General features: G+C 33.2%; 1 protein-coding gene across 1 annotated transcript in view; it reads left to right on the top strand.

Moving 5' to 3' along the window:
- Window positions 1-12,951, top strand: part of LOC135835439 (gamma-aminobutyric acid type B receptor subunit 2-like) — a 137,465-nt gene that overhangs the window by 46,096 nt on the left and 78,418 nt on the right. Inside the window, exons 3-4 of the mRNA XM_065349695.1 lie at window positions 3,845-4,460; window positions 9,360-9,543. Coding sequence (XP_065205767.1) covers window positions 3,845-4,460; window positions 9,360-9,543 — 800 coding nt within the window. The remainder of the gene's footprint in view (window positions 1-3,844; window positions 4,461-9,359; window positions 9,544-12,951) is intronic.

The following is a 12,951-nucleotide window of genomic DNA, read 5'->3' as shown; positions in this document are numbered from 1 at the left end:
AATTTTTTTTTCTTATTGAAAATCCGAGAGTTTTGTAAAGCAGGCGATTTAACCTTTAGAATTTACACAACCGTAATATTTTTTTATCGGTGTGTCAGGAATTGCACGGTAACGAAATGAAAACGATGATTTAACAAAACTGGATAAATGCTAAAGTAGGCACAATACGTCAGATTTTATCTCAGCAGGTGGATTTTTTTCGAAAAAATATAGATGCAAATAAAGTGAGAAATTTGATGGAAATTTTAAATCGAAAATTTTTCAAACTGATGAACACGGTGCTTTTTGGAAATTTGGAATTTACAAAATGTAATCGCAAGTTCTAGAACGGCTTAAAACCAGCTCAAAATCGACTCAGCTTGTTGGAATCAAGAAATAGGTAAAGTGGATTTTAGCTTTTCAACTTCATTTGGTAAAATTTTGTGGAAATTTCTACTATCATAAAAACGATTCGAAACCGTTTCCAATCAATTTGGGAGCTTAGAAATAGGGTACTTGAACAGGGTATTTATATTCCTTCCAAATTTTATGTTTTTGGGTAACTTTAGTGAAATTTTGATTTTTTTTTCCATTTTTAGCCCAAAGGGTGCCCCTAGTTATGATTAAGTATGCGAATCTGCTCTCAGCTCGGATTCTGAAAATATTCCCAGGATATGTTTGGAGGACCGAAAAGTATTCTAGAATTGAAAAAATCTCGCCCACGTCTTCCTCTCAGCTCCTATGCAAAAAAAAATTAAAAAATGACTACTTTAAGGACTCCTGACTCAGCTCTTTGGAAGGTGGAGGCTCTGAATTTTTCTGGGTAATTACTCACTCAAAGGATACTTATATCTCCTAACCTAAATTTTTTTGATTTTTTATTGTACCTTTTTTACCCACACGACCCACTACTTCAAAATAGTTTTTTTTTAATACTAAAAATATTATGGCTGGAGGTTGAAATTTTGGTCGAGTGGTTTGAAATTGTGATAATATAGTTAATTTGTGAATGACTGGGTATAGAAATAGGTATTATTATAATTTGTCTGTTGGAGAGAAGGATATTCATCATTACCTAAGTAGTGAATAATTCCCCAATGCCAGAATAGTGTTTGTAGTTGGAGAGCTAGAAGTCATCCCAATTAACTCTATGCATTAAATGTAACACTAAATAATAATACAACCAACTCCCACAGGCCCGAACCCACCCACCAAGTTACCGAGAAAATCTCAGTGGGCCGCGACATATTTGGGCCAATGAGGTAAAAACAGGGTCGCTTAAAAAATTTCTGAATGAATTTTTATGCTCAGTGTCCTACACTTTAAAAAATGGGAGAAAAAAATTTGGCCGATTAATTGAGGAGCCCAAAATCAGGGCCGCTGAAATGGGACATCTCGGTGGGCCACGTGCTCTTGGGTCTGGCCCTGAACTCCCATGATCGTGTCAATATGATTTATTATTATAAAGTCAAACATGCCCTATTGACAAAATTATGCATAAAAACAGGCGTGTTGATGCGTAATGCATGAATTTGGACTTTTTTCAAAAATAAACATGTGATTCGTCCTGCGAATAGCATACGTAAAAGCAATGTTAAGCATGTAAAATAAAATAAAAATTGAAAAAATCATGTAAAATAAAAGAAGGATTGAAAAAATTTTCTGCCCTGGATGGGAATCGAACCTGGGACCCAAGATATCAATGTTTCCGCATTACATAACCCACTCAGCCACTTCACCGCACGCAAAGTGTGGAGTTTTTTCCGCATAAAAGTTTGTGCGTTGTGAACTTATTAAATTTTTTAATTTTTCTATAAAGTCCAAAAAGTGTAAACATTTATGGGGAAATAACTCCCATCTTTGCAAGAAGCGAAGTGGCCGAGTTGGTAAGCTAACGCGGATAAATAGAAACGGCGGGTCCCAGGTTCGATCCCCACCCAGGGCAAAAATTTTTTCGATTTTTATTATATTTTACATGCTTTAACATTACTTTTACGCATGATATTTGCAGGCTGAATCACATGCTTTTTTTGAAAAAAGTCCAAATTCACGCGTGCTTGTGCTATACATAAGAGCATGCATTTTAGCATGCTATCGCATAATTTTTGTCAATAGGATGTTAAGGGGACTAAAAATATAAAATAAAGAAATAAGCTAAATCATTTTATATTATAATTAAAGGCAGCAACCTAAAATAGACGACTTGCATTAATAACTTGAGACATCTTGATCAATTGATGTATTCAAATATCACTATTTTAATCGAAGATGGTGAATCAAAGGTCACTGCACAGATATATTATATTCCCTATACTTATTTATAATATTCGTGAATAAAGTGCTTATTGCTCAGTATTCACGACTATTTACATCATTAAGATGGAGCTAGGATTAAATAAGAATGGTGTTGATTAGACACCACTTACCAAATGGTCCATATTTTCTGCCTCTTTTGCAGGTGTCCCTAATACTAAACACGGCGGCAGAAATGTATTACACGAAGCTCCTTTTCAATGAGAAGCAATATCGATGCCAGGGAAGATTGATTAAATTGCCCAAATGTACTGTGATAATTAAAACAATTAAATAACATCGCGTTATCAGCACAAATTATCCACTTAGTAAAGTGGGCAAAAACAGGGAAGAGGGAAAGAGGGGGACCTCTCCTGCCTATACATCTGTATTATTTTACTCATATTTTACCTAGCACCAACAAGCTTGAGATATCGAAGCTAAGTGAAGATCCTCTCATACACCAAGCACTACGATGGTACATAGCTTGGTGTATAAGTGGAAGTCTTAATAGTTCCCACGTTACCTACACTTCCAGTTACGTATAGAAAGAATTCTAATAATAACTACAAACATAGTAAGGCCATATCTCACCATATCAACTGTACTTATTTCAGACGTTTTTGGCTAGAATGTAGTGCAAAAAAAAATTGAAAAAAAAATTCTATTGGCTGACCTCCAGGTGAGGTATGCACTACAGAAATTTCAAAATTTTTGGTCAAAATGGTGATGGATAGAAATTATTGTTTGCTTGAAAAACAAGATTTTTTTTACATCATGCGCAAGGGCAGGGGAGTAGACAAAAGTTTGTTATAAGTAAAATTATTTTTGGTCCTTCAGAGATACCTTTGTCGTCTGATTCAAAAAATTTTCTAGTAATTGGGATGCCTCTTTTGTCAGAATTTTTGATTGATTAGATCATCATAACGTTGAAAATTGAAATTCTCAGGCTTCATTGCTGGTTTTTGAACCCCCCTCCATATTTTGAGAAATTCAAAATGCTCAATAAATCGAAAAAGTGCGTAAAGTTAATCTGAAATGCTAGAAGTATTATTCTTTTTTTAAAGGAATGGACAAATCAAGTTTTAAAGTTGCAGTTGAATACAATTAAGTTGAAATAAATCACATTTTGTAGTGCTTTTCAGAGCAGATACTGTAGGTACCTACTTAATAATAATAATGAAAAAAAAACAAGGAAATAATTTTGAAAAACGGATTGGAAAATATGTCATGAAAGCAGATAAATTTTCCAATCACGCGAATTTCCCTACGTCACTCAGAATTCGATTCTTTTCCAATTTAAGTAGATATGAAGTTGAAACTCGAGTTTCACCGTTCATTTTTTAGCTATAGGAATTGAGAGGCCAGGTACGAATAATAATACGATAAAATTTTCATACACAATTATTCAACTTCCCATCGAGATAGGTACATATTTAGAATAATTGGACTCGTTTCCATTCCTGTAAAAGCTCCGTTTTTATGCAATATTTGCCAATAACTCTACCCCTACCCTATTTTATGTTACCTCCTCGTTATAACAGTACATTTCATACATTTGTAATTATTGCAGGTAATAAGGCTGAATTTTTCACAAAAGAACCAATTACGAAGAACGATACGTGGCATTTTTACCATTCAAATGCTGTCAATGGAAGTACAGACAGGACAACTAATATAACCGAGGAAAATATCAGTCCATCGATAGAGATGCTACATCGTTTGAACTTTACGGAATTACAGAGCGCTGGAAATAATCGTTATAACCGAATTATTAAAAATCACAAACATTCTAGAACAAAGAGGCAATCAAAGAATGAAAAAACAGACTTCACAAGCCAGACATTATCGAGCACTTCGCCATTCTTTAGTACGCAGACAGTAACTAAGAGAATACAAATCAATGAAGACAAAGCAATTACCATCGAGTATTACGACAGTAGAGAAACTCGTAAAAGTACCACGGTTACGAGCCAGCCGAGCGTTATCTATAAAAATAATAATTTTAAAAATACCACTGCCGCGAATATTATTAAAACAAACGATAAAATTAGTACTACGAAAAATGAAATTACCCTGAAACCTTCTTCGCTGGTTAGAGAAAATATCACCATGCAAAATTCATCACGTGGTCAAAACGTTGCACAGAGTGAAAAATTAAGAAGACTGTCTTCCACTTGCGGCGCCAGGTAATCAATTTACTGTTTTAAAGTTATGTAGATTTTTAACGAGCATTTTGCTCGCAAATTCCATATACGTAACTATTCAACTCGTTAGATTTATTCGATGATTTTCTAAACACCCTATGAGTGCCATATAACTTCGAGTGCATCCATAAACAAATCGAATATATTTAACCAAGTTTGGCAAAACTTATTCGTTGAAATATACTCGTAGTTTGAATTAATTTTCAGATTTTATACACGATCAAACATGATATACCGTGAAGATATCACACTCAAATAAAAACATGATCGAAACACCGTAATGTTTCAAGTAAAAAAATTCTATGCGAACTATATCGTCTGCCATAGTTTAATTAAGATATTCGTTGAAGAAAGGAGAACTTTTTATAGTATTCGTTTTCGGTTTCAAGTCATAAAATTCTCTATCTAGAGCATCATCTGAGAATTTTCATTCTTCGTCCTGACCACTTGTTAAAGGATTTTTTTATTATATAAAGTTTTTCCCCTGAAAAAATACCTACTTCTTGTGGTACTTTAGAAATCTGTCAGTTACCAAGACCGTCTTACTATTTTTTAATTGATGTGCGCGCCACTCAGTTACATAAGAATGGGTTCTAAGAAATGAATATCTTGGAAAACAGAAGTATAATGTCTTTTACAGATTTAAAACATTTCAATTGCTTTTATAAAAATTAAACCTTTGATTTACTCGAAAAAGTGCAGCGTATCTCGAAATGAAAACTTTACCGCGAGAGTACCGCTGAGTTACTGTAAATGAGAAAGATTTTATCTGTTAGTTTGAATTTTTAACTCGTATATTTTTTTGCACAACTTGATGATAAAATTCATTGAACGACTGAAAATATTACTACGAGTACGTTCATCGCGAATGTGAGAAGTCTAGTTTTATGACACAATTGAATTGAAATTTTAACGAGACATTGGTACGAGATAATTTTGTTTTTTTTTTTCAATCAGGGCTCGTGTCTCATTATCCTTGACGTAGATCGTATTTTTTCAAACTCATCCGAGTAACAAACCGATTTCAATTGCAAATTCCGAGACGAGAATAAAATAAAATGTAACTGAGAGAGAATAAACGAATCCAGTCTCGAATATAAGTTCCAAAAAATGTGAAATTACATGTTGCCATTAAGAAGAGAAATATGAGATTCTATAATGAAATAACAAATCGTAATCTTGAGCATTTTGTCGACGTTGATAGCAATATCACTCGTATAATTTCGAAAATCCGATTCGACTTATTTATTCATTTATTCTTTTTTTGCCTTTTTTTTTCGTTTGAATGAATAAATCATTTTGGGCAACGAAATTAGATTCTGAGAAGACCTTGATGAAATGAAAATTTTTGGCCAATTTGGTAGATTTTGGTTCAGTTCGTGTGCCTATAGGTAGGAATGACTGTAAATCAGTTTTTTTTTAGCCTTATTTAGTTTTGTTTGGCTTACCACTATTGAGATAAAGTTGAGGAAGGGAAGGGAGGGATTTTCAAAACTGCAGAAATGTAAATTTTTGTTCAAAACTGATGATTAAATAGGAAACATCGTCGATTTTGAAGGTTCACAGATCACAGAAGGAAGAAAATCGTTAATGGGGGGGGGGGGTCATTCTACGTTAAATCGACCAAGAAGTGGTAAGGGGAGTCGGCGATTTTTTTGAAACTTTTCCTGCGGAAAGACCTTCTAAAGGGATGACCAATGGCGCAAATCACAGACCTCTATCCCTTTTTTAAAGGATGCTAGGGGGTGTCAATGTTTTCAGTGAACTTAAAATATCATCCATTTCAGCAGTGGATTACTCGATAACAGCGATACCAACTAAAATGGACCGTTTTTCAATAGTTAAGTAGGACCTTTGAAAGCTTTTTTGGTGATATCATAAAAATCAGTGTTGCCACTTTTTTTCGTACGAAAAATTAGCTCGAAAAGTTTCAAAATGTAGTTTTCACCCCCCCCTTTCACGCGATGAAATGAGCTCATCAGAAGAAAATCAAAATTCAAAAAAATTCCATTTTCAATTCCAAACATCAAAAAAGTTTAAATGAATTTTAATTGTCTTATTTTGACCTCTTTCTGACGAATTTCATGAAAAAGTTTATATAAATTGTACTCATAGCAAAAAAATTAAAATTCGTTTATTTTTGAATTTTGTCGAATTTTATTTTTTTGTGATGAGTTCATTTCATTGAGATGAAAGAGGTTTTTCAACTTTTTCAACGGATATGTAAAAATAATGGTCAAATGGTTGAATAAATGTCTCCAACTTTATTCGATTTTATTCTAAAATGCTTCTACAAGCTGCAAAGGAGTCAGGGGTGGAAGGGTGGTAGATCTATAACCAACTCAATGGGAGGAATTCATGAATTTTTTACCAAAATATAAAGGCATACGAGAGAAATAGTTCAATTTTTTATGGAATAATCCCGCTTCATCAATCATTCATATTTACGGCAAACTGGTTATGCAATTTTATTAACACGTAGGTAAGAAATGAACGAATTTTTATAAAGGAACAGGAGCAGGTGTCGAAATCATTTTTTAAACGTGGCAATTTCCTAATAAAAATCTTGAAAAACCAAGTTCTTCAGTGAATCGTGAATCGTGATAATGATGTCGATGACCCAAAATTTAAATATGCCCATTTTTATCCATGAGTCATTCCATGTCAATTCGACCAACGTTTTTGAGTCATGTCTTTCGATTTCGCTCAATTTTTTTTCACAATATCTACTCACCCAGTAAGTAAAAAATCCGCAATCAGTTTGGCCCCAGCAGGTGGGGGGGGGGCTTCCATTATTTTCACATTGTCTCGAGGTACTCAACTTCAGCAGCTCATTCCTCCAAAACTATGATACTTTGATCAAAACTGATTTCACAGTTCGAAAGGGTATTGAATTTTGAACTTCTTAAGCATTTTGAACTTTTCGAAATTCAAAAGTTGAACTTTCAAATTGAAAGTTCAAATTTCAAAATAGCGCTGTAAGTGGGAGCTTCCATTTAAAATTCCTAAAAAATTTCCATAGATGTACCTTTTGATGCTTTTTCGAAATATTCAAGTTTCGAGATGGGATCTTTCAATGTAGGGGGAGCACCCCCACCCCAATATTGGGCAAAACTTTCGAAAAAAATCTGAGGCATGTGATATATTGAATTGCATGTTTTTGGTACCGCTGAACACGAATATGACGTTAGATTTTTGATTGGACGCATCCACGGCCCCCAACACCTCCCCAAATGGGGTAAAAGTTCAAAATTGATTTTTTTCGTGCGATACATCAAATAGTATGTTTTTGGTGATGCTGAACACGAATATGACGTCAGATTTTTGGTTGGACCCCATCCACGGCCTCTAAGAAATTTTTTGGACATTTACCAATTGGGGGAGGTTCTGGGAGCCATGGGTGAGGTCAATTTGAAAACCCTTTCGAACTGTACGTGAAATCAGTTTTGATCAAAGTATCATAGTTTTGGCCCTCGAGACAATGTGAAAATAATGGAAGCCCCCCCACCCGCCCCCTGAGGAGGATGGGACCAAACTGATTGTGGATTTCGTACTTACTGGGTGAGTAGATATTGTAAAACAATTTGAGCGAAATCGAAAGACATGACTTTCAAAATCGCATTTTTTGGTCGAATTGACATGGAATGACCCCCCATGTTGGAGCATTTCCAGGTAGATTTGAATTAATAAATGCAAAAAGGGCAAGCTTTCATTGTGCATTTCAGACTCTAACCCGTGCCTATTAGAGAAAGCTTCAGTCAGAAAATTCATCCCTGTAACAAATTTCGGAGAAATTTCTTTGCCGATTTTCAAATTTTAGCAACCCAGAATACCAATAAATGTGCAAAACTCGCACTTTGCTTAATTTAAGGGAACTGAACATTGTTTGAATACCTAATGGATTTATATTTATTTTCGTATTGGTAGAGAGGTATCATACATTCCCAACCAGCAAAAAAATTTCGAAACCAGCTGTGGCAAAAAATCAAAAAAATTTTCAAACTAGCACCAAAAATATAAAGATTCAATTTTGCGCCTGAAATGTTGGCTGGTAAAGTAATGTATTTTTTCATTTTCTCTTGAGATTTAGATTCGTCTCGTTTAAATTTTTTTCTGCCAGTTGGAATACCTCCCTTGTTGAATAATAAGTAGGTAGGTACCTAGTTTGATAATTGAAATATATTGATAAGTATTTTCAAGGTCATTTCGAAGATAGTAGTTTTGTTTTGAAATTGTTGAAAACTTTAGATTGGCACTTAGGTATCTATACTCACCTAGTTTATTCAAAATTTTTAAAATTAATTTTTGTATTTTTCAAAAAAAATTCAAAGATTTTGAAATTTTTCAATAATGATTTTTGATTAGGATTCGGTGAAAAAAAATGAAAAAATGTATCGATTCAGCCAAATATTCCATTCATGAGAAAATTTCGACAATTTTGTTTTGATATTTCATAAATGTATCAGACTTTATTTGAATTGTCCACAAACATTTCAAGTTTTCTTCACTGATGGTAAAACATCTTCTTCCTACAATGTTTATTACATTACTCTCATAAAATAAACAACAACAAACCACGATTTAAAAAACTCGCGAAAAGAATACCAATCAGTTAATTAAGAAGGGGAAAAAAACAAACAAAAGCACGAAAGAAAGAAATATGAGCACGGTTGTACATATAAATCTGCGAACCCACTTTTATACCGCTCAATTACCGACACTGAATAGAAACATCAAATAAACCGATCGGAATTCGATTTACTCGATAACTGCATTAGAACATAGAAAGCTTAAACGAGTCAGTCGACCAGTCGTCGATAATACCGAATGAAATTTCGATTAGGTAACTCGTTAAACTAATATTAAATTTACGTTTTTCAGCTCTACGAATACGACGAAAAAAACCATTTTCATCCTGGGGCTATTTGCATTAACCAACGGGCCATCGGAAAGAACAGCCGGTCGGAGTGAAATAGCAGCCGCTTCGTTAGCCATCGAGCACATCAATCAGATGCAAATTTTAGGATGCGAATACGAGCTACAAATGCTCGTTAATAACACGCAGGTAAATTCGCCATTATTAATTTGTTCGATAAACACGAAACATTACTAATTGTTTGCAATTCCGCGCAATGCATCTTTGCTGGTGGAAAAAAACTAGGCGCATAATATAGTCAAACTATTCGTATAATTGCGAAAGGATTGGAATGAGTTCGTTATACATGAAATTTGTATGATACAGTTGAGTGTATCCTGAATAAAAAAAAAAACAATTTGTAATACATATTTTCACGTTGGTATTTTATTACGAAATGAGGTTACTGTGTGCCCTTTTTTTTTCAATTCTCTTATCGAATACTAACTTTAACCCTAAATAAAGTAGGATTTTTTGTCTTTATTTTGAAAGACTGTACATTACACTTGAACTATATTTAGACGTATTCGGGCCCTTATTTGTTTTCCTCGAGAGAGATTACGTGTTGACTGTACAGTTACTGGTGTATTTGTTCGATGATTCGAGACAGTTTGCGATTTATCATAATAAATCACCATGTAGAGGGGATAGCACAGTAGCACACAGTTCGATAAGTATGTCTATACGAGTAGAAAACTTCTACCGCCTGTTGAAGAAGTTGCAAAAATAGTACACACAACGAAAATAGCACTTTGATTAGATTATGTATTTAAGGCATTTCAAACATTCTAAATTTGATTTTCTTTCAAAGCTGGTAACTTTTTCGCTGCCTAGTGCCTAGTATACCTACAAGATTTATACAGTTTGACTAAGTATATAGCCGTATACTTTTTATGTAGGTAGCTAAATCCACATTACGTAGAAACTCGAGTCTATTTACATAAACGAATGTTAAGAAAATGTAAAATTGCCATCGTCATAAAGTTATAGGTACCATTCGCCCTATACCTATAGCCATATTTTTCCACTGCACAGGTAAGAATTATTTGGCTTAAACGCTAAAAAAAAGTTCAATAACTCGGTTATACTACTACGACGATGTAATGTTTTTTATTCCTTTGTGGTGGACTGAGGACAAACGTGCTTTAAAACTTTCGAATGTGCGATCATTTTTTTTTTTCGTCTATATCTTACACTATACGGTGTCAAAAAATCTCAAGGCTGTTTCAACCATAAAGAAAATTTAATTTACACTCCCTCGAGTAGCGCCATTTTACTCGCTTTTAAATATAAAAATATTCCTCTGTGATGAATCTTCTCTGCTACAAAACTTTATAGGCTTATGGAAAAAAATTATAACGTTGGAAGCTCAACGTGAGACTGGATCGATTTCACGAATTTTCATCCAGCAAATCCAACCGACCTCGATTTTTAAATTATAAAATAATTAAAAAATGCAAATTTTAAATGACGCTTCTGAGTGACATATACGTCCAAAAGTAAACCGCGTTAAAGGGCATTTTTTGCGTGAAAATAGCAAAAGCAACTTTTTTTGTACGTTTAACATTTTTGGCGTTGTCGTTACAACTGGCTTGGATGAATTATTCGCCGAAACGATTAAATTTTGATTTTTTCCTATTCTTTGATTCTTAAGAATAATCTTTTTTCCGGTTAAGTAAAAAAGAAGTTGAAAATTGAAAATACCTGGTGAGAAAAAATTGACATTTTTGAAAGAAAATTAGAGCCCTTCATGTTGAAGAATTTGACAAACTCAATGGAAACCTTCATTTTAAGTGGTAAGACATCCAGAAAAAATTTTAGCACCAGACTTGCCTCTGGAGGAAAGATACAAGAAATTCGGATATTTTTGAAAAGGTCGTAATTTTTTCGCTTTAACCCCTGCCCCATCTACTTTAAGAAAAATGGTCCACTTCCAAAAGATGATATTTATTTTGAGATTATGCGTTGACCTAGACTATTGCAATCAAAATCCAAGGTAACTTTTAGGGTTTTACTGAGTGGTTGAAAATTTGCAAATCGCTCATTTATGGGTGAATTCGTCCGGTAAAAATATTTTTTTCTCAAACATTTCGATTTATTAGTGCCAAAATATTCCAAAATAGCATTTTTGAGACTAACGGCATATTTTGGAATGGTATTGCCATTTGCCATATTTTTTGATAATCATTACCTAACTCGAAAGATTGAGAAAAATGACCAAAAACGTATCAAATTTTTTCGAAATTGGCTGCACAAAATCAAAAAATTTGGCATCACTGTATTCCAAAATATTTCCCCAGTATTCTTCAATGTTCTGGCATTATTAATCTGAAATATTTGAGAAGAAAATAGGTATTTTCAAAAATTCCACCACTTTGAGGACCCACCCATTTTCTCCAAGGACACCTCCGAACCTAAAATTTTTCTGAATGTCTTTCAACTCAAAATGGAGGTCTTCACTGAATTTGGTCAAAATCCTCCGATATATTGTAACATGCAGCTCTCAGATTCGATACTCATTTGAAAATCAAGCTGTCACAACAAAAAGTTCAACTTTAAAGTTTGAAATTTAAAAAAAAAAAAGATTATGAATTTTCTTTTGACGTCTTTCAAATCTGTGCGAATAGATTCGCTCCATATTTAACCGATTTATTTTTATAATTCTCCAAAATTTGTATTGAATTGAAAAATTAAGATTGACGAAAACATTCAGACACTCTCTTACAACTTTTGGAAATTCAAGAGTAAAGTTTAGGTAGTCGTAACCTTACCAGCTGGAAGAACCCATTAACTTTTTTTAAATTACATTAAGAAAGGTATTTAGAATAGTCCATCAAGTTATGAGACAATCTATACCGAATGGTGAATTCATATTTACGGCAAACTGGTTATGCAATTTTATTAACACATACGAACTAGAAAAGCAACCAAGCTGGAATCAGGCGTAATCATTTTGTTTCATTTTTTTCTCAATTAGAATGAGAAAGGCGGAGATTCATGAAAGTGGTACTTGTATTTAGCCGAAAAAAAAAGACTAAAACGCAGTAAAAAGTCAATTTTATTGGTAGAATTTAAAAAGTTGAATATCTTTACCAACATTTTAAAATTTTTTGCAAGTTTTTAAAATTCAAATTCTCATAAAGAAATTAAAATTTTATTAACTAGGAAGGAGACATTTAGAATTTGATTCACTAGTCCATTTTTGATAATCGCAGTAAAAAGTCAATTTTATTGGTAGAATATATAAAGTTGAATATCTCTACCAACATTTTAAAATTTTTTTGCAAGTTTTTAAAATTCAAATTCCCATAAAAAAATCAAAATTTTATAAAATGGGAAGGAGACATTTAGAATTTGATTCACAACCAAGTCCATTTTTGATCTTCAGAATAAATTGATGGCAATTTCGAAACCCTTCTGAAAATATTTAGCAAATTTTGAGATCTCCTAGTTTAAAGTCCTTGAAATTCAAAACCTGAAAATTTGATAATTTAATAAGTACTTATTCTTAACAGAAAAAAATTGAAAAATTAAAAAAATTAATTGTTTTTGAAGCCA

The sequence above is a fragment of the Planococcus citri genome, chromosome 2, assembly GCF_950023065.1.
Source record: "Planococcus citri chromosome 2, ihPlaCitr1.1, whole genome shotgun sequence".
Taxonomy (NCBI): domain Eukaryota; kingdom Metazoa; phylum Arthropoda; class Insecta; order Hemiptera; family Pseudococcidae; genus Planococcus; species Planococcus citri.
Note: the sequence above shows the minus strand (reverse complement) of the source record. Positions and strands in the feature narration are given on the sequence as shown.